Source organism: Sminthopsis crassicaudata, chromosome 2, assembly GCF_048593235.1.
Source record: "Sminthopsis crassicaudata isolate SCR6 chromosome 2, ASM4859323v1, whole genome shotgun sequence".
Lineage (NCBI taxonomy): Eukaryota > Metazoa > Chordata > Mammalia > Dasyuromorphia > Dasyuridae > Sminthopsis > Sminthopsis crassicaudata.
Genome location: NC_133618.1, coordinates 350,235,410 through 350,258,595, shown reverse-complemented (window position 1 = coordinate 350,258,595; position 23,186 = coordinate 350,235,410). Strand labels below are relative to the sequence as shown.

Sequence of the window (23,186 nt, the reverse complement as noted above, 5' to 3'; positions counted from 1 at the left end):
AGCTTCTCTATTGCTAGGGTATCATTATCCAAGGCCAGACAAACTATCATTATGAAAATTTGAAGTTCATTTATCATATATGAAGACCCTTATAGTCAACTCTTGATTATTCTGGAGCTGATTAACCAGTTTGTGGATAATCCAGGTCCCTTCCTTCTCTTTTTGCTACAATTCTTCCCATTCTCCCTTGTTCCTGCTGGTTATCTCTTGACCATTTGCCTGCTGATGAGCATTTCTATTCGTGGTTTATGGAGATGGAAAATATAAATTGTTAAAATTGGGATTCAGGAATTATTCTGGGGCTTTCCCTTTACTACTCTCCCAATGTCCCATGAATGCTGTGGACCATTTGTAGAGAATTTTCTAGGGTTCCTGGAAACCTACAGTTTCTTTTACTTTCAGAATTTAGGCTTACCTATAGAATAGAAACAAAAGATTTTCTTACCAGACTAAGAAGTGGTTTGTGAATGAATGACTGTAAACTCAAGTCTCTAATATACAGCTGCTGCTCTTGTTTGATATTATTCAGAAAGCAAGAGGAAGAGTTTATTCCTACCTTTGGTCTTATAGAGATATCTTATAGAGATAAGGCCAGTAAGTATTACCTTGAAGCTCTGCCCCATGAAGAATGAGAAAGTTAAAAAACTCTACTCTAAATATAATTAATAAAGTCTATCAATAACAATGGAATTCAAGTCAGAAACCACCTCTAACTTGCTCACTCAAGAGAGTGAATGATATTTTGATAAATAATTCAATATGAGCATTTACATCTCAAAAATCAATAATCACTACAAATCAAGAGTATATATATATATATATTATTGTTGATTTTCTAGACTTAGGTATTAATAATGCAAATTAAACTTAGAAGTATGTGTTCATACATTCCCCTTCTTCCACTGCAGACTGATTGTTAAATATTTACCAGCACATTCCTTTATTTCTCTATAAACATTGCTAGAGCTAAGGAGGAGTACAGTAGAAAGAAGGTTCAAAGAATGTAGTCATCATAAGGTTGGAGGTCTAGTGACTGTAACCTAATAATATCTGGCATTTATCTCATTTGAGCTTCACAATACCCCTGACCAGATTCAAGGTAAAGATAAGACTAAAGAGTAGAAAGACTAACAATTTGTAATCAGAGGACCTGTGTGATTTTAGGCACTTTACCTTTCTAAACTTCCATTTTCTCATCCAGAAAATGAGATAATTAGACTAGATAACCCTTGAGAATCCTTTCTAGCTCTAGATCTTAGTATGGAAGAAATATCTTTTCTTTGAGTTTTTGTGATAGGTCACTGCTGTCATTAAAAAATTACTACAATGCATAAGTTATAGAGGTAAAAACTTTAGATGAGGTTAATATTTAAAGGAAATAAGCTTCAGCTAACCAAAATGTTCCAGGAGGAATGGTATAATGAAATTGAATAAAAGAAAATTTTTTTAATTTCCATTACAATCTTATGCTATGCTAGGAACTCAATGACAATTGCAGTTTATCCCTTTGATCTTCTACTGGCCTATTGAGTAAGGTCTTAAGATGCAGTTCCTTCAAGAAATAAAGAAATATTATGTATCTAAGGTACTTCTATTATCTTATAGGTCATCTGCTTTCCCTTCTCAAAATGCCTCATCTGAAAATTTTTACATTAGCATGTCAGAAATATTCCAGAGCAAACTCAGGATCCTGTTACCTTTCTTCCTCATGGTCCAGAATATGCAGTCACCCCAAAATTTGTGTCATCCTCACTTTATCTCTGAACCCCCTCTATTATATAGAGAGCAGAAGGCTTCATAGACTAATCAAGTAAACAATTTATTAAATGTTTACTTTTTAACAGGCATAGTGCTAAGGTAAGGCTAAGCTCAGGGGACACAAAAATTAAAAATAGTCTGTGTCCTCAAGGAGCTCACATTCTAATGGGGGAGACAAGATGCAAACAGCTGTGTACAAAATAAGATCTGTACAGGATGATTTGAAGATAATCTCAGAGAGAAGAAGGCATTTGTACTTATTGCCTCTACCTCTTAAAAAATAAATATAAAGATAAAATTCCAGATAGTTTCAAGTTATCCTAGCCATAATATTTCTCCGAAATTAGAAATTTTAAAAATTCCATGGATAACATGCCAAGTCAAAGGATGTATCCTAAAAACAATTGCTGCCATTCACAAGATCACATAGTGGCCAATAAAATATTTGGCTGTGTGTGCCTGGTGCTTACTTCACTTTTTCCTGTTGTGGTTTTTTTGTGTGTTTTTTTTTTTTCAGATGGGGTTGATCGAACCTCCACTATCTAGAAACTGAAGGAGTTAGTGACCGCGCTGGCCGTGAAATCGACTGCTGCGGGTCCAGTGTCAGCCATCTTCAGACTTGCACAGGATCCTCTGAGATACTTTGCAACCTTTTTTTTTCCTGGTCCCTCTCCCATTTTGATTTTGTGAGAGCGTAGGTCGTCCTTGTAAACATATCATTAGACCCGGGATTGGTTATTTTGTCATTTATTACATCAAGAGTAGAAGAGAGAGTAGAATGGGTTGATGGGAGGAGCATGGAGGAGGAGGGAGCATAGGGGAGGAAAGATGGATCTGGTGAGGGATTTCCCAGATGAAATAATAAATAGTTCCAACAGCAAGAAAGATATAAAAGAAATACATTATCGGGAAACAGAAAACCTTGGTCCCAGTGAGCCCCAGTAGAGAAGAGAGCCTGGCTTCAAAAATCAGTCAAGATGCATGTGACCAAAGCAAGGTGGCATCTCACAGCTTCAACTAAATTTTAGATAACTTCAATTTGTGTATTGTTTACATAATAACAAATTAAGATGTCAGTTAGGGCCTCTCATAGTATTGTAAAGGATTTTTGTTTTAAGTGATGATGTGGGATCTGTTCATTTTAAAACAGCAGCAGGTTTGCATTTTTATAAATGGCTGCCAAGCTCTGCTTCTAGGAAAGATGGACACTGGCATGTAGAACTGATGGATTTTTTGGTTTTGATTTTTTTAAACTTTGGAGCACAGGTTGATGAGAAGGCTGGGGATGTTGTTTGAAGGGGTGACAGTGTGGATGATGCAAAGAGGAGAATGTCATGTGATCAGTGTTATGGCTTCTCTCTCATTTCACAAGGTGATTTCTAAAAAATGCTGTATGCTTACTGTCATGGATCTGCTTCTACTCCAGAATATCTTCCTCCTCCACTCACTCAGCCCCATCTGATCAATCTTATCTTCTGTCATTTACTCCTTATCCTTACCACCATCATCACCACTCCACCTTCTCTTTAAAGACAATTAGCTTAAAGAAGAAAAATCTGACACTCAAAGGTGTTCGCACACATATTCATCTATGGAGGAAAGTAAAAAAAGATGGAATTTGTATTTTCCCTGTGGATATGCCATGTATACATGACAAGGGGCATTGCTTTAGGATGCAATGGGCATTGCTTTAGGATGAAAGAATATAGTTTGAGTTATGGGGCATGAACCCTATAAATAGTAATCCCTTCACTCAAATCACTGGGGGAAAAGGACCCTGAGTCTTTGGGGAATGGCATAAGTTCACTGCTGAATGAAGAGTACAAATGGGGACAGTCTGTCCATCAACATTCAAAAAAGGCCTTAAGGGGAAAAGTTGCCTGTGCTTCCCATTTCCACACTTAACAAGCACAACGTCCCCAGTTTTTGTGGTGCTGTTGAAAGTAGGAGTGGACGCAGAGAGGTCAAGGAAGGGAGGATATAAATAAAGGAGAGAAAAACTTATGATTATAATGGATATGGATACCTGTAGCAAGGTTTAAATCAGGGATTTTCTGGTTAGTCTTTCCACACACAGAGAAGAAGGAGGTCAAAGATGCCATTACATAGTGATGGTATCATAAAGAATGGTACCTTTTCTTAAGGGAAAGAAAGACAGTTTGGTGCTGTGAAAAGTGCATTAAAAGAAACCAAACAGAAGTTTAGGTCTGTACTAGGAAGCTGAACTGTATAAATCTTGGTATGAATACATAGCCAAAAAGAGGAAGGTTCAAGGAGATATGGCATTAAAGTTAATTCATTAGATAAGTGATTTGGATATATAGTGAAAATAATGAGAAAGGCAAGGAGAGTTTGGGAAAGTTTATTCAATGCTAAGAAAGTATAGCAAGGAACGTAAGAAATTATAGTATTTTTACATAAAAAACGAGTTGCATCCTAAGGAATTCTAGCTACATAAAACTTGCAGCTTGGAAAAGAAATAGTGAACACAATTGCGTTAGTATGAAGTCTTTGAAAGAAAAATAACACAAAAGTATTTGCTAATTGGAATTTCTATTTGTTCCTTTATACTTTTGAATGTGTTATTTGCTACCTTGCTGTGGCTGGTAACCATAATTTCTGTCATTAATAACTACATCAGTAATTTTTTAAAGCTTATTTTTCATTGACTATGTATAGGTTAATTTAGTTGTGTTTTGCTTTTTAGTGTTTTAATTTAAGAAAAAAAAAAAAAAAAAAAACAGGGTTTCTGTTAAATTTTAGAAGACTATCCCTGCTGTATGTGGGGCCTGTATTGACTGCAGGTATAGATAGAACTCAATTTTTTTAAAAATCCTAAAGCAAAAGAAATCTATTTATTAAAAAAAAAAAAAAAAAAAAAAAAAAAAAAAACAGTTGCATGCATAATGCTGTGAAGTCAGATATTTAGTAATAAAGCGGCAGTGCCTTTTTTTGTATTTACCCATTTACTCCAAATGCAACTGTTTTATAATAAGCAAATATAAGATGATTTTTTAAAATCAGAATAATGACTATTTCACTATATATATATATATATATATATATATATGTATATATATATATATATATATATATATATACACATATATATTTGTTCTTGTTCTTGTTCTGATTTAAGCAATGTATTCTTAGCATCTCTGCACGCTACTCCATATACAGTAGTGTACTGCTACAATATTCTTATTCTTATGTATGATGTTTTATTGGTGCTTTTTATTCATAGTGGTTTCTTACCATTACTAAAAGGAAGAGACACACATATACAACATGAAACATTGCTGCTGATTATGTTTTCACATGCTTTGAGTTCCACTTCTTAAAATGATGGCTGGCAAGCTAAGTAGACCCTATGAGGTCTACAAAGTGATGGCTTATGGGACAAGAAAGAAGCCATCAAATCCTTGTGTCTGATTGGTATCAAGAAATAGGGCTACAACTGACAACCACCACTCCGTTTCCCACTTCCCACCTTCCCTATCCCCATTCCCACCTCCCTCACTTTTTGAAGAAACATTGAAGAAAATTTGCTTTTCATTCAAAATCTTTTGTACCTTTTACTAAGCCCATCCAGCAACCCTTTCCACCCACCACAAGCCTCTCTATCCCTCAGTCGGCTTACACTTACAGGATTTGTTTCTCCTCTCCATTATGAACTACAAACTTGAGAGCATCCCCTCTAGCCCAGACAAATATAGAGATTCAAACCTAGGAGTATGACATGCTTGCTGCTGGACTAGGCTGGGCTGGGTTGGAAAACTGAAAAGAGGAGAGAAAAGAACACAAGAGTGAGCAGAACTCAAGTTTGTCTCTCCTTCAGAAATATCTGCAGTCAGCCCTAGTTTGGGGTACAGAAAGATACAACTTTAGACTTTCTAAATGTGCCTGATAATAGATCCTGCAGAAATATAATTTGCACATACAGTTATAATAACACTAATGTTGATTTTATACAAATCATCAGAGTTTGCAAAATGTTTTATTTTTTGTAATTCCTTTATCTTTACTTAAAGGTGAATGTGTATTCCTCTGGGAGGAATAGGAAGAAATTAGGAATGTTATTAATGTTAAACAGAATACTTCCTCCCTTATTAATATATAATCCTTTTGTATTTATGCATTATATAAGCTGACTTAAAAAAACTTTGCCTTTTTTGTTGTTGCATGCCCCATGTGAGCAAGCGATATTGGACCTGCATGCATTTAGTCCTCTTTTTCTGTATAAAATTAGTGCATAAAAGGATATTTTTGTCTAGTTTATGTTGCCAACAATGCACATTTTTAATTTTTGGTCATATATGGAAATAGCATGTTTGTTACATGTAAAAATTTTACTGATATACAGAAATACTAATATTTGGAGATGCCCTACTTTGCAAGTATACAATTTTCAAATGTTACCAGTGAAAACATCCTTGTGGTTTAAACTTGCTAAAATGTATTATTCATTTCCTCCCATGTAATTAAGAAATCATGGCTATATTTCATATATTGAAAGTGAAGGGAGATGATTAATACAAGGTTTGGTAACACTGCAGTGCGTCTGACTTTTTCTTCTTTTTTTTTTCAAAATATGATTAATTAGAAATCGCATGATCACAGATTTCAGGTTGGGAAAGATGTTAGATCCAACACAGATCTTCCTAACTTTCAAATTCATTGTCCCACTATTCAATGCTGCCTGTTAGAGGGAAAGAGAAATAATGATGGTGGTGGTAGAAAAACACTTAGGCCCTAACACATGCTATGTAAATGTAATTATTAATAATAGCATATTTTATAGTCCTTTAAAGTGTATATTTATTTGGACCTCACAACAGCTCTAGAAGATAGGTCATTATCTCCATTTTAGAGATGAAGAGATTGAGTGACTATTTGCAGCTTATTGGCAAGTTTCTAAAATATGATCTTTGAAAAGTTACTTCCACCTTGTTCCTTAAGGAACTTTCCATGCTTCTGGAAGATGGCTTTTATTGATCGTAGAATAAATGGAATGAAAACCTTTGCTTAATTTAAAAGCCAAAACTGCAGATCCTTCCATAACCCACCAGTAACAGCATTGGCTTGGGGAAGGTTCAATTTCTGAGACAAAATTATACCTAAAGTTAAGTTTGTAAATATAATAGAAGGGAGATTAAGTACTATTCTTTAGAGAATGATGGCTAATTTATATTTGGTATAGGAGGGTTTGAGTCCAAAAAGTGAAAGCAGAAAAGTAAAAGTAAAAAAGCTTTTAATAAGTTTTCATTTTTAGACCCCTTGAAAATTTATACATTTGCAATAATCCTTTGAGATAGATAACTCAAATATTATCCTTATTTTGCAGATGAGAATATTGAGACTCAAGGGGATGCAAGGTCTCACTTGGAGTCATACAGTAAGTGTCCAATCCAGAATTTGAAATTGTCTCCTGACTCCAAATGCAGCACACTTTCCACTATGCCATATTTCTTCAGTGGGGTTCACTCATGCCTGCTGGATTCAATAAACTCTCAGTTATCCATGGTATGGAAGAAAGACTCAGGGATAATACAAAATGGATAAATGAAAACAGATACTCTTGGGTCACAGATTATATTTATATACCCACTCCATTCCATTTCTGGTTTGGAGTCTTCTAAGTAAATCAGCAAAGGTTATCTGTAAAGCCTTCCTAATTATTTAGGAATCTGAGTTCTCTGAGAATATCTGACTTGCAAATTTATGTTCCCCATGGATGCCCAATGGTAATAAACATGATTTCACATTAAACCAATGTGATGTAACTCAAGTCCCATATCCTGGCACTAAATGGATAGTTAAATAGCTGTATAATAGCATAAGTTTTTTCTGCTTTCACCTGACATTCTGGATATTTCCATCCCATCCCAAGCATCATGTTTCCAAGAAAACTGACCTAAGTCCTAAGCCCTGCCACTTCCCAAGTTCAATTCCTACTATTGTCAAACCATGCAACTACTCTTATACAAAAAAGAACCTTAATTCACAAAACCATGGAGTGAATATGCATTGTCATTTTATTTCAGACCCACTTTAAGGGCACTCTCTTGGGAGACAAGAATTCAGTGGATACTTTGACACCTCCAGGAACTCTGTCACTTCAGCATATTCTCAGTAGTGACCATACATATCCTCAGTAGTGACCATATAACACATCTGAGGGATGATTAGAGATGATATAAATACCAAAAGCTAGGAAACCAGTCCAAAACATTTCCCCTAATGTCACCTTCATGTAGCCAAAAAAATATCAATGTAGAGGAAAGAAAAGGATGAGGATGGAAGGTAATAAAATGACTAAATAAGAGACTTAAGAGTTCGGGCCTTTGTTTCCTAACCCAATACAAGATCAAAATGTCATAGAAAAGACTATAGAAAATCACTTATTACAAAACCCCTCATCTTTTTATCAGGAAAGAAGAGTAGAGAGACACCTTAGATTATAAAGCTACCCTAGTGGAAAAGTGGGACTTAAATACAGGTTTTCTTTCAAGACAACCCTTTTTTCAACACATTTTGATGCCTTTGTTGTTCAGTCATTTTTTAATCACTTTTCGTGACCCCATTTGGAATCTTCTTGGCAAAGATACTGCCTTCCAGCTCATTTTACAGATTTGGAAACTCAGATAAACAAGAGTTAAGTGACTTTCTGGAATCACACACCTAGTATTTTTTGGTCAGATTTAAACTTAGGAAGATACTTTCCTGACTCCTGACTTGTAGAGGGTCTTGGATTTCCATTCCACATCATAAATTTTTTTTACCAAGGTAGTGTTTTTTAAGACATGATTTATTGTGTGGGTGGATTTTAATAATGGCCCTAGTGGAAAAGAGAGAAAGCATACTCCCTATCCTCCTTTCTGTCTCAGTTTATGCATGTGTCACAAATCCAAAAGACACAGGGAATACTGAAGTAAACTCATTAGGATTCTGTATTTATACCTATTAGTAATTGACTATTGAGGATTCTTTGGGGCAAGTGGTTTTTCAGCTCCACTAAGACCTGTACTAACACATTTACCACATTTGCTCATGGAACTATTAGTCACAAGTGTTAGTTTTTATGTGGTATAAACAGCAGAGCTTCAGTGTTTGAGTTTTCTCTATGGAATCTATTTCATTTAAATGTATTTGGAATAGTTTGTTAGTTTTTTAACTGAGAATTTTTTTTGGCTCTCTTACAAAGCCTTGTACCTTTTAAAAAGCAGATTTGTGTCTATATCTGACTTAGTATGCATATTTGAATTCAATATACTCCGTGGATTTTAAAAATTAAATTCAGAAGCTAAGAAAATCCAAACCAAAGTAAGGAAATAAATTTTTTTAATATTTTTCTGAGTTGTTTTTCAGTTTCCAAGAGAGTTCAGCTTAATGTGTCCATTTTTAATCTTAGCTTTGTTCATTTGTTGTGCTTAGTTATGTGCATTTGGGCCAGGGCAAAAATTCCCATGACCTCATTATAAGCCCTAGCTTCAGATATTTTTATAAATCTATGATGTCAGTGTACCTTCAATCAATGCTAAACACAATGACTTCTCATCCTGCAAGATCCTTGTCTTTTTTTGCCCATAATATCTCTGAATATGATGCTAATGACTTTCCTTTGGGTATCTTTGAACAGATTGTCCCTCTATACATGGTTCTGTTGCCAATTATTATTTTCTTGCAGATGCTTCCATGGCCATTTTTGATGTATGAGTATGGATGAGCTATCCCTGCTATATGGACACCATGCAGCTCTCCATGATCCCTCTTTAGTCACCTACAACTCTTGATTTGTTGATTATGTTGTTCTTTGACTCAGAGAGTCATCAAAAGGATATTGATATTTAAAAAAAAAAAAAAAGATAGGCTTAATGGTAGAGATATCCTGAGATCTTTGAAACCACTCTCTAAGATCTTTGAAACCACTCTCTAAATAAAAAAAGTCTACTCTCTTCATCCTTCTCAGTCTTAAAACCAACTTTTAAGAATATCTTTCAAGATCTTGCTACAACTTTTTTGTCTCTAGTGAGTCAATAAACATTTATTGAAGGACCACTCTAGGCCAGATATTGAACTAACCTATTCTGTCAGATATTGAAGCACAGGTGATACAAAGAAAAGTAAAATATATACCCTGCTTTCAAGAAGCTCATAGTCTACTTGAAACTCTATTACTACCATGACCAAGTTTATTCAACATACACTTATAATTAAGCACACAATCATTAATTTGGATACAAAGAGAAAAAAACCAATAGCCTGGTAAAACAATAATTAGCATTTATATAACATTTTAAGGCTGGCAAAACATTTTACACATATCTTCACAGCAATCCTGTGGGATGTCCAATTATTCCAATTTGGCAGTTAAGACATAATTATTTAGTTGACTAGTCATGTCTGACTCTTTGTGAGCCTTTTTGCATTCTTGGCAAAGATACTGGAATGGTTTGCCATTTACTTCCTCAACTTTAAAGATGAGGAATTGAGACAAACAGCATTAAGTAACTTGCCCAGAGTTACACAGCTAGTAGAAATGAACAGGAAAAGGTGAAAGAAACCAATCATAGTTTCTTTTGAAAATAAGAGATACTACGATTTGTTGTCAGAGGAGGATACTGAAATTTCTAAAAAGCTTTTCCTATCTCCAAAGAATGTCAAATTGTCACAAAGAACCAAATAAGAGATTGAGGGGAGGAGGAAACAGTATTTTTTTAAATCCAGGAAAAACAATGAAAAATCAACCAACTGGGAAAGGAGATCCAGAATTTACAAGTTCTTAAAAATTGGAAATTGGGCAAGGGGAAACCAGCAAAGTTATGAGACCAAGTAATAACAAAATATAAGGAAGAAAAAAAAAGAAGATAATGTGAAGTATCCCATAAGAAATTATAAGAGCAAACATAATAGAACTAAAAGCTACAATTAAAAAAATACAAAAATGCAAGAAATAAAATTATCCTGAAGTTTTTGAATAAGAGGGAAAAAATGGGGAAAAAATCCACCAATAACCGTCTGGAAGAGAACCGAGGAGGAAAACCTATAGGAATATCATAACTAAATTCTGAAACCTCCAGATTAAGGAGAAAATAGTATAAGCAACAAGGAAAAAAAACAATTCAAATATGGCAGAGCCAGTTAGAATCGTATAAAATCTAGCAGCAGCTATAGCATAAGACTATATTATATAACCATGGATTTTGGAATACTATATATCATAGAACAAAAAAGGTGGAGTTGAGGCCAAAAATTTCATGCCCAGCTTGAACCAAAAAAAAAAAAAAAAAGATATTCAAAGAATTACTAGAATTTCAGGATTTTGTTGCAAAAAGATCTGAACTTATAGAAATTTTGATATAGAAGATGCAAGATAAATATAAGGTAAAAATTAAAGATTTACTTACAAAAGATTTAATAAACAAATTGCTTACTTTTTATATGTAGACATGCAAACCATGTCTAAGATTGTCATTAGTAATTGGGTAGTTTGAAAGATTTCAATATTACTGAGTAGGATGTGATTCTAAAAAGTAAAACCATATAGGGAATGATAAAAAGTAATTAGGCTATAAAACTGAGCTACAAGAGGAATTAGATGGGGAAGGAAAGCTGGTAATCCTGCTCTCATTTGGGAATGAATCAGAGAAGGTGACAACATATTAATTTTATGTAGATATCATATATATACATATATGTATGCATGTATTATAAAAGTTTTCTAAATTCAGAAAGAAATTAAGAGGGTAAGGCAATGAGAAGGGGAGAAAGGATAAGGGAGGTATTTTTTAGAGGAAACCCCACCCACATCAGATTTGGGTTAAAGAGAAAAAAACATATACATTTAGAAGGGAATAAAAAGTCTTCAAATTTTATAAAGAAAGAAGGGTGACAGAACAGGATGAAGGGATTAGAGAAAAGTATAGTAAACAGGAAAGGAATAGAGAGGAGATGTTCATATATTTAGAAGGGCATAAGTCTTCTGAATTCTAAATTCAAATAGAAACAAATGGATAGGGTGTAGGAGAAAAAGGATGGATTCTTGGAAGTGGGGTAGTTAATTGTGGGGTAGAAGTAGAAGAATCAGGAGAGATAGGAATATTAAGGAAAACAGGAAGGAGAGAAAAACAAGTTATAGCTTAAAATGTGAATTGGATGCATCCACCCATAAAATAGAAACATAAATTCTAATTTTGAATTTAATAATGTGTTGCTTTAAGAAAATGTTACAAAAATGAAAGATACACACAAAGTTCAGGAATAGAATTTATTGTGTAAAAAAAAAGCAGGGAAAAAATCATAATCTCAGACAAAGATAATGCTAAAAGAAAAGAAACTACAGTCACCTATATTAATATTGTTTTAGACTATAATAACTAAACATAAAGTTGGAGTATTGCCCATGGTATAAGGAATGATGAGGCTGGATTTAGAGGAGGTGAATTTAGAAATATATGGAAAGACTTGGATTTATGAAGATGCTAATCTTCAGAGAAACAGGATGGTAGAAATAAGCATAGTACAGTGTTACATCTAAGCATATGAATATGTGTATGATTATAGATTTACACGTACACATGTGTATTTACATGCATATGTATGTTCATGTGTGTGTATATCCATGCTTAATTTGTAGCCTTAAAGGGTACAGAAAAAGAAGGAATAATGTAAAAAAAAGGATAGCAGAGAACAAAAAATCTACAAGGAAGCAAAGAAAAGATGGCTGTAAATACTATGCAATCTTGATTATATAGGCTCTCTTGAAATGGAAATTTATTGCTTTATATTTTGAGTCCTCTCATGTTCTGCTATGCACATGGAATTTTTTTCTTTCAGGGAAGATGAACAGAGACAGAATTACTTGTCCAGAGTTGCATAACCAGTTATTATCTAACATCAGATTTTGATCAGTCCTCCTTACTCCAAACCTGATACTCTATTTATTGAGCCATCTAGCTGTCTCAGATGAAACACAGATTTTCCCAGTCATATCACAAGTGTCTTTAGATTAAACTTCAATTCAGGTCTTCTTGACTCCACATTTAGCATTCTATCCACTGTACCATTCTAGCAGTAAGCAACAGATATACACAAAAATATACAAAATAAAATATGTACAAAGTAAATACAAGATAAAATGTTTGAAGGATAGGAGGTATTAGTACCCAGGGGATCAGGAATAACTTTACCTAGAAGAGCAACATGAACTAATCTCTGAAGGAAATTAGGAATTCTAAGAAATGAAAGTGAGGAGGGAATGCATTCCAGGTGAGAGCTTGTGAAAAGACACAATAGTGGAAGATTGCATGTTGTATGAGAAGAACCAAAAGAGAAACAATTTGTATCCTAAAATTCCTTAGCTTATTGTTTGAGAATAGGGAGTTGGAATACTACTTGCTCCTCATTCCACTTCCAGGTTCCCTCTGTACCTCCATCATTCAGTAATTTCTTCACCTTTGTGTCTGTCCCTGTTCGGGCGCCAAATTGCTAAGGTCTGGTCTAGCTCCTCTTGTCAGGATAAGCAAAAGTCCTTGCCCCACGTTGGGCGCCAAATGTAGCGAGCTGTCGTCTCCAGAAGCTGCCGGATCGCTCTCTGGGAAGAGATCTGCTGTGTCTACTCAAATCTTTCAGACAGATTCTTCTTCCTGTAGTGAACCGTTGTCTCCAGGCAGTTGCTGTTAACTCTTGTCCTTAGAAGTGACTTCCCTTCCTGCAGAGAGCCCCGTCAAGCCTGATGCAATTCAGAGTCTTCTCTTGAATCCTGGCTCTGAATCTCCTCCAGCTCTTATCCTTCTCCAGGCCGATCTCTCTCTGCGCCCAGTGCTGTCTCTTTTTATCCTCCCAGAGAATGGGCGTGGGATAATGCAAGGGCTTCTGGGAAGAACCACCCCAGCCAATGAGCTTGCCCCCTCTATCAAGTCAACCTGAGTTCTCACCTTGTAATTGTCCAGAAAACCTGAGTTCTCACTTAGTAATCCTAACACCTTTGAGTTTCATATAACTCATCTCTATCACCCCAATTAAAATTCTGGTAACTGTTTTCTACAACACTCCTGGTAATTCCTGTTCCTTAATAATAGTACATCACTAACAATTTTTTTTCTCTTCCACAATTACTGCTTTCAAGCTAAGAGACTTCAACATACATATTGACTCTTCCCCAAAATATCTTAGCCACTTAGTTCTTAAATCAACTCACTTCCTATGAGCTATTTCTTTACCCATCTGAGCTGCTTACAATGATGATCTACCCCTGATCTTACCATCACTCACAAATGTATCACCTTTACATTCAAGAAGTAAGATCTCCTTCTCTGACAATAACTTAGTGACTTCTCATGCTTTTCCTAACCAAATCCTATTATTCCACATTGTGTCCTCTAATCCCTTTGCCCCTTAATTCCTTCTGTACTGGCACCTTTTTTCTTTTTCCCCTTCTTGAGCCTTTGGTGAACCAATTCAACTTTTCACTATCCTCCTCTCTTGAATTCCTACCCCTTTTATCATATCACTGATAATACCCTGCCAAGTCCTGAAGATCATGCCTATCATTGGCCACTTTCACTCCTATATATATATATATATAAAGATCTTTGGCTCCAATGATGATTTGGAGAAAGCAGTTTCAATTAAGTATTGAGATTAGCATTCAGAGATTAAAAAGAAAGTGGAAGCAACAATAGAGGAAAACTTTTTCTAGGAATTTGACTGTGAAAAAGAGGAAATATAGGATAGTTTGAGTCTGACACTTATAATCCACAAACCATGTACCCTCAACTACCCTCAACTCACCCAGACCAGATTAAATTTTAAAAGCATAATCCCAATAGGTATTTCTCTTTTTGATTCTACCTTCAACCTAGAATTTTACTCTGAAGTTATATATAAATATATGTATATTTGTATTTATATATGTAACCAAATATTTATATATACTTATATAAATATTTGGTTACATATAGAGAGAGCTTAGGCATTAAATTCATATCCAGGTAGCTCCAAATGATGTAACAGAGTTCCCAATTCTTACAGAGGCACTCAATATAGGTATTTTTTTATATATTGGAATATTCTTTATTTTACCTATTAAAAGGAAAATTCTTTGTTCAGGAGAAAAAAAATTTAAATTTATTGAAACACCTCAAGGTAGCCATATATTGATGAACTCAGAGATCAGCAAGGGGATTCAAAATGGAGCCAGATTTTGTTGCCAAGTTTCAAAATGAGATAAAGACAATTTGGATAGGACCACATGAGCAAAAAGGACTAGAGTGTTGCATCTCAGCTCTTCCCCTTGATTGTATGTGATATTTGATACATGGTACATGACAAGTAGCAGGTAATATAGAAAAAGTGCAGAAAGATTAACAGAAAGCATCCTTCAAAAGAACCTTCCCCAATAATGATTTACAAGTAGAAGTGGGAACAATGAGACACACAGCATAACTCTCACTATGCACACCACAGAAAAAACATAAAAAACAAATCAAAGAAGCTCAAGAACAAAGACAGAACATATAGCATTGAACTCTCCACTATAAGTAAAGTTTGGTAATATCTATTAAGCAGCTATTGTGTGCTAAGTACTGGGAATATAAAGGACCTCAGGGAATACAAAGAAAAACAACTTGCAAGCAACCTTGTCTATAGAAAGAATAAATTGGAGATAATTTCAGGAAGTGTACTAGTATTAAGGGGAATGGGGAAAGATTTATTGTAAGTAGTGGGATTTTAGCTGAGATTGGAGAAAACCTAGAACGCTAAAATAGAAATAGAAATGAATAGGGAGAGAAATCCAAGCATAAGGGGTAGCTATTGAAATTCCCAGCTGAGGAAAATGGAGTGCCTTGTGCAAAAAACAGCTAAGAGGCCAGTGTCATTGAATTACAGAATATGTTGGAGAGACTTGAAAGGTAGAAAGAGGTCAAGTTACAAAGAATTTTGATGAATTTCTCTTAAAGAAACAATAAAATATTAAAAAATTATTTGAAAAAAAGGCAAAGGAGGGATCCTACCACTTTGATATTTAATCAGAGAAGAGTCAAAACTGAGGAGAAAAAAAACTCAGGCAAAACTGAGAAATTGTAGAGTTAATGCTAAAATCATTAACAAATATAGGAATAAATAGGTCTTTCTTTAATTATTGAAATTTTATCTAAAATCAAGAACTAGCATATAGAGGAATACTATAGAAGCTTTTACTATACAAAGGTAAACAGAGACCTAGGAATTGATACTAATTCATTACAGGTAAGAATTAACTCTGAGGACTGGACAAGTGTTGTAGTTTCATTATCTTTATTGATTAAAATGACTTTTGAAAACCTCTTCCATTTTTCCTGATCATAGTTATAAAAAATACAATAACCTCCCTAATCTGCTAAAGGAAAAAGCCCCCAGAAGCTCTCAAGCCCCTGACAGGCAAACTGAGTCACTGTCAAAATTAAACCAGTAGTAAATGGTCCCAAAACTCCCTTTCTTGCCCATTATGATTTTAAATATCTACTAGGTGCCAAATCTCCAAGAATTTTTCCTTCCCTTATTAATCAGTACCCTAGGTCCAGGCTCCTCAGTCTTGCTAGATCTAGATAACTTGTTTATAAAAATCTGTCTGACTCTACTATTTTTACAATTTGGGGAAATCATGCTCTAATCTCTCTGGGGCTAAGCAGAATGCCCAATTCTACCTAAGGGCTTAGAGGGCCTGACTTAATTGCATCATTCTTCCTGAAAGCTTCATTTCATGATCACATTTTTAAATTTAATTTTTAATTTATGGACTAAAGCATTTCTATAACATAATAAAAAGGTAATTGCACATAGTTTCATTGCAATGCTACTAAATCTACTATGTACAATTTGCTATTCCTTTTGATGCGGGCGTAGCCACCTTTAAGATTCCTTGTCTGATATACCTTTGGGACTAGATCTGGTCAAAAGCACCCTTTTGTATTCCTAGGGGAAAAGATCCATATTTGAACCAGTTTGGGCTTGTACCCAGCCCCACCACCAGATCTGAGCTGGTTTGGATAACCCAACCCCCAACTATCTGCTCAGGTTTCCCCAAAACAGTTTCTTCCTTATCTGAAAAGCCCACCAAAAAATCTGGCCTTCCAGGAATCAACCTGAGCTCTGCCCATTACTTCTTCAAGCAGATTCAAGCAGCAAAGCTAGAATCATCTTTGGTCAGAGAGTTGAAAGATGCCAGCCAAGATGCTTGCATCAGAAACTCTCTGTCCCGCTGCTTTCGGCGTATATCTTCCTCTATCTAATGCCTTTTACTAACCAGTCCTTAACCTTGCTTCCAAACCTGGCAATAAACATCTTTTTACCCATCTAGGTTTTCGGCCTGTAAATTCATTTACAGGGGACTCTCCCCGCCACTAGACCTGATTTAACTTTGTATCCTTGCGCCAAATCCTAAGGGGTTGCAGGGGAGCTCCATGTGACTCCCTGTACCCCAATCCTGCCACTAGACCTCAGTTAATCCTATTGAGGTATATACCTCATTATTAGGTATTTACCTCATCATGTTACCTCATCACTTTCAAATATTCAACAGTTATGTAAATTTCTTTTTACCTTTTGTCTTCCTTCCCCTTCCTACCCTAGAGATGGCCACCATTAGACATAAATGGGTGTGTATAAATAAATTATATACAATATATATATACACACATATAGGCATATGTAGATGTAAATTTATTCTATACACACATTTATCAGTTCTTTCTTTGGATACAAATAGGTTTTTTTCTTCATCTGTCCTTTATACTTAATTTGGATATCGATAATAATCAAAATAACTTATTCAAAGTCATTCTTAAAGTATTACTATTACCATATGCAATGTTCTCTTAGTTCTGCTCATTTTCTCTTTGTAATTTTATACAGTTCTTTCCATGGTTTTCTAAAATTATTGAGCTCATCATTTCTTAGAGCAAGTTATATTCCATCACAATCATATTTCACAACTTGTTCAGTCATTCCCCAATTTGATGGACATCTCTACAATTTCACTTCTTTGCAACTTCAATTAAAACTATGCAAACATTTTAGAACATAAAGGTTCTTTTGCTTTTCCCCCTAATCATCTTTAGAAATAGACCTAGTAATGGTATTGCTGGGTCAAAGGGCTTCCTTTCAATAAAGACAGCTTGCATTACCATCCTGTTGTGAATTCTGTTTTCTTGTACTGAGCTTTTGGTATTCGAACCTTAAGATAGCAGTCATATGTATACATATATTGTATTTAATTTATATTTTAACATATTTAACATGTATTGGTCAACTTGCCATCTGGGGGGAGGGGTGGGAGGAAGGAGGGGAAAAGTTAGAACAAAAAGTTTTGCTATTGTCAATGCTGAAAAATTACCCATGCATATGTCTTGTAAATAAAAAGCTATAATAATAAAAAAAAAGATAATCATCCTTTCATTTTGATTTTTTAATTCTTTTGAGATGCTTTGCCTTTTGAGAGGATACTGCTCATAATCATCCATCTTTATTCTTTTATGTTTGAGTTTACATTCTGTTCTGGTGTTACCCTATTTAGCATTTCCATTTGGTAAAGTCATCAAATATAAGATACTTTCTAGGCTCTTTTAATCTCCTTATTGTAGCAGTTAACATGGCTTAACTTTATTGTTGGTGTTAAATTCAGTTCTTTTATTATTTCCTAATTCTGATTTTTACAGACTTTAAATAATTCAAGTTTCAATCACTTTATTTACTCTCTTTATTATAGGCCATTAGGAAACCAGCGTTCCTTAAGCAATTGGATCCAAGACTTCCTCATGGTCAAGGATCACTCTACTTGAACTCAGGTTCTTTTTATAGAAATTGAAAGATCACTAAAAATAGAATAAGACAATATAATTTATGATTGGTTAGGTCTAAAAGTGAGAAACTCATACATTTGACTAAAAGAAGGAACTCCCATATTTGATCAAGAAAAATGTATCAATCATTACTACTTTGTCAGCAGCATTCTCAGGCATCCACAGTCCAGTTCAGAAGAGTTTTCCACCTGCTTGCAATATTCTAGGACAAAATTGTAAAATTTCAAGCACAGCTCTCATAGGACACTTGTAGAAGGAGTTGGAAGTGAATGGGTGATACTAATACCCATAACCTACCTCTAATACAAGTTAATATAGACCTAAGTATAAATCTATACCCTAACCCAAATATGAATAATATAATAATACATAATTAATTCTAACTATACAACAACCTATACAAATTTAACAGTCTTAACTAAATCTAACAATTCTGTCATAACTTACTAATATAATCACATTAAATCACAATAAACTAAGTAAATACACTGATTAAATTGAGTAGGGGCATCAAAATTCTCACACCTTTTTCTCATTGTTGAAAATGTTCTCAAGTCTTGAAAATTGCTTTTTAAAATTCAGGCAGTTCCAGATTGGCCAAGATGACAGGAAAAAATAATGATGAATGTTGGAGGGAATGTGGGAAAACTGGGACACTGATGCACTGTTGGTGGAGTTGTGAAAGAATCCAACCATTCTGGAGAGCAATCCGGAATTATGCCCCAAAAGTTATCAAACTGTGCATACCCTTTGATCCAGCAGTGCTGCTACTGGGCTTATATCCCAAAGAAATACTAAAGAAGGGAAAGGGACCTGTATGTGCCAAAATGTTTCTGGCAGTCCTTTTTGTAGAGGCTAGAAATTGGAAAATGAATGGATGCCCATCAATTGGAGAATGGTTGGGTAAATTATAGTATATGAAGGTTATGGAAGAATGTTCTGTAAGAAATGGCCAGCAGGATGAATACAGAGAGGCTTGGAGAGACTTACATGAATTGATGCTGAGTGAAATGAGCAGAACCAGGAGATCATTATATACTTCAATAAAAATACTGTAAGAGGATATATTCTGATGGAAGTGGATATCCTTGACAAAGAGAAGAACCAGTTCAGTTCCAATTGATCAATGATGGACAGAATCAACTATACCCAGAGAAGGAACACTGGGAAATGAGTGTAAACTGTATTTTTGTTTTTCTTCCCAGGTTATTTTTAACTTCTGAATTCAATTCTTCCTGAGGAACAAGAAATTTGGTTCTGCACACATATATTGTATCTAGGATATCCTATAACACATTTAACATGTATGGGACTGCCTGCCATCTAGGGGAGGGGGTGGAGGGAAGGAGGGGAAAATTTGGAACAGAAGTGAGTGCAAGGGATAATATTGTAAAAAATACCCATGCATATGTACTGTCAAAAAAAAAGTGTTATAATTAAAAAATTAATTTTAAAAATAAGGTAAAAAAAAAAAATTCAGATAGTTACTAGCTATGTGACCATGGTCTGACTGTAAACAGACATCAGATTCAGAGATAACTCTCACTTGAATAAAAAAGTTTTCCCTGTTTCTTAAAATAAAATCTCTTCATCTTTCATTCTGTTATTGTGTGTTCATCATGTTTAGAACCTACTTAATATATTCCTTCTGTATTCATGATTTAGAGGCAAATAGATTATATTCTTTAAGTCCTTGGCTTTTCTCATTTCATATATATATATGTATGTTGGCATATAAACAGCAATTATTTCCTGGTGGTTTTAGTACATGGCCATATATACTGTAAAATAAAATAATACAAAATCACTGCAAATCAAATCCTTTCATTGCCTCTCCAAAGAGTATTTTCTGAGCCATTACTTAGTTGTATCTTCTTATGGTTTTATTTATAGAAAAACTTTCAAGATTAGTATGATTCAGCTCCTCCAATTATTATATGTATTATGTATGTATGTATATGTATATTATATATATTATATGTATATATAATAATATGTATATATTATTATATTATATTATTATATTATCCATATTATTATATGTCAGAGCAAATATATTTCTTTGGCTGCATTAGCCTTAGGAGTTGTTTTGAGAATGATTTCATGTTTAAAAATTCAATGATCAGGTTTTCTAGAGAAAGGAAATTCTCAAACATGCTTTTTGGAGAAAGAAAAGGATTTTTCCATGAGGACTCTGAAGGTAGAAGAATAATAATCACTGAAGTCATGAAATGTAGAAATAAAAAATCTTTTCCCCTCTATACCTCCCATCCACACAAGTTAAATTATTTTTACAAAGATTTGATAGAAAGGTGATTTGTCTATTTTACAATTCCAAAGTATATTTGCCTATAAGGAGAATCCAAATGATAGGTGACTTTATGAGTTTGTGATAAGACTTTGTAGGATCCAAAAGAAAAGCTATGTATTCTGTGGAATGTGAGGACATTGCCCCCTGGCAACTCTGAGGTCAATTATTTTTAAACAGAATTATTGAATGGTTTATGTGTTTTCTTTATTTGCTTATGGTCTACGAATCCCTTCAGTGTTGTTGGGGGTTTTTTGGAGGGGGAGGAAGGAGGAAAAATGGGGATATCTATTTATGGGCTCCTAAGAGACTTTTGTATTTTCTACATTTTCTGCAAGTCAATAAATGCTTTGATATGTAGAGATGTGCTTATTGATTTGTTGATGCCTTAAAGTGATGGGGAAATGTTAGTAATTAAACTTAAAAGTGTATCATACTTTGTTGGTGTATATTTCAGTGAAGTATACTTGTTTATATTGTTTAGCTTTTGAAGGTCTTCAAAACTTGACTCCAATCTATCCTTCTAGCCACATTACACACTATTCCCCTTTTTGTACAACACAAAAATGACAAACTGGTTTTCTCTCCATCCTTTTCACTTTGGACTCTGTCTTCATTTACACTTCATAGAATCTCTTATTTCCTTTGACACCAAATTTAAGTACTAATTTCTGTAAAAAACCTTCCATAATCCCTCCAATAGCTGGTGCTCTGCTTCTCTGTTATAAGTTTAATTACTTGGTAATTATTTTCTTTATTGTCTTTGGGCATTTTTCTCTCCACCTAATAAAATGTAAGCTCTATGAGGGCAGGAATTATTTTATTTTTAAATCTTTGTGATGAGATAAGCAGAGGTTTTTGGCTGTTAGTGATAAACATACAGTTCTCCGGGGAAGCAAGCTGACCAATAGGTATGTAACTTAAACAGGATATTGGTCATAGAATGATAGTAGGGACTTTCCCCAAAATGACATCTGCATATAACCAATCTTCACTTCATACTCATTCTCACTGAATTCTCTTGTCTTTCAAGCTTGTGACTTGCCACCTTTCCACTAATTGATCAAAAGCCCTCCTACCCTATGAAGAACAATTCTCCATTCCGGCTGGGCTGCTGCCTCCCTGAAGGAGATCCAGTGAGTCCCTTATCCCAAATACCCAAATAAACACCTTTGCATTAGAGACTGTCTGAGCCTGAATTATTTTGAAGATGACACTGAAACACATGCAAGTTACCTCAACATTTTGTTGACCCAAACAGGAAAACTCTTTTGATTTTGATACTCTCCAACTCAAGATAAGCCTTGCAGCAGGCACACTTTAGTAGTCAATTGGAAAAGGTAGCAAGAAGTTTTCTGAATCCTAGTGATGTGTTTTAGGAGAACAATTTCAGCACTAAATGATATGTTCAATTCCTAGTTCAAAATGATGAGTTTGAGGTATGGCACCAAATATTGAGATAAATTCAGGCATCAGCTGTTGGGGTGCAGTCATGTGAAGAATTCTCAATGACCATTCTCTTTGGCAAAAGGTCGACTTACTTATGAGAAGCGGTTACAGACAAAATGAAGAGATACACTAGACATCAGGAATGGTAAATATGAAATAAAAGTTGAGCATATGGTTAGACACCAAAGAGGTTTTAACAAGTAACAGAAAAGACAATTTTCATCGGTGGAATTCACAATTAACCAGGAGAAAGAGTATATTTCATAAGGTGACAGTATGCCCTTAACTGACAGGCTAAATTCATGGAGGAATTTAGTAAGGAAAAAGATACCATGAGGCAGGGGGAAGGGGAGAAGAAAGACACCATGAGGCAGAGTGCCATAGGAGGCTTAACCCAAAAGGCAAAGATGACATAGTCCATGGACAGATTTATAGAAGAAATTTAACCTTAAAGGCCTGACCTAACTTGAATTTCTGACTGGAAGGTAAGGTAAGGTAAGGTAAGGTAAGGTAAGGTAAGGTAAGGTAAGGTAAGGTAAGGTAAGAGAGTGAGACTACAAGGTTCAACTGATTCCCATTAGTGCTTGTCTCAGGGAGTAATGTTATCAGTACTTCAGGCTTTTTCTGCCAAGCCCACCTAGTTACTCAGGACCTCATCACTAGCACTCAACAAGTTCTCTCTAGATGGGGGACACTCAGTTTGAAAATCTTGTGTCTCCTCTCCTCCCTACAGGATGCTATGTGGGAAGATGAGTGGCTTAAGGTTTTCCTGGGTTTATGGCATAATGAAATAATCCCCTTCCATGCTATGGAATTTTGCATGAGGATTT

At 34.8% G+C, this 23,186-nt stretch overlaps 1 protein-coding gene across 37 annotated transcripts in view; it reads left to right on the top strand.

Moving 5' to 3' along the window:
- Positions 1 to 22,089, top strand: part of SAMD4A (sterile alpha motif domain containing 4A) — a 353,526-nt gene extending 331,437 nt beyond the window's left edge. For 15 of the 37 annotated variants that reach the window (XR_012486554.1, XR_012486560.1, XM_074290779.1 and 12 more), the window contains one exon: positions 7,103 to 7,527. Coding sequence is in view for 24 of the 37 variants with exons in the window: in XM_074290779.1 (XP_074146880.1) it covers positions 7,103 to 7,320 (218 nt within the window). In the remaining 13 variants the exon portion in view is untranslated. Of the gene's footprint in view, positions 1 to 2,275; positions 2,488 to 3,024; positions 3,131 to 7,102; positions 7,528 to 7,802; positions 18,088 to 19,804; positions 20,197 to 21,940 lie in introns of those variants that run through there. The other 22 variants (XR_012486559.1, XM_074290774.1, XM_074290768.1 and 19 more) reach the window with 12 other exon arrangements.
- The last annotated feature ends 1,097 nt before the right edge of the window (positions 22,090 to 23,186 follow it).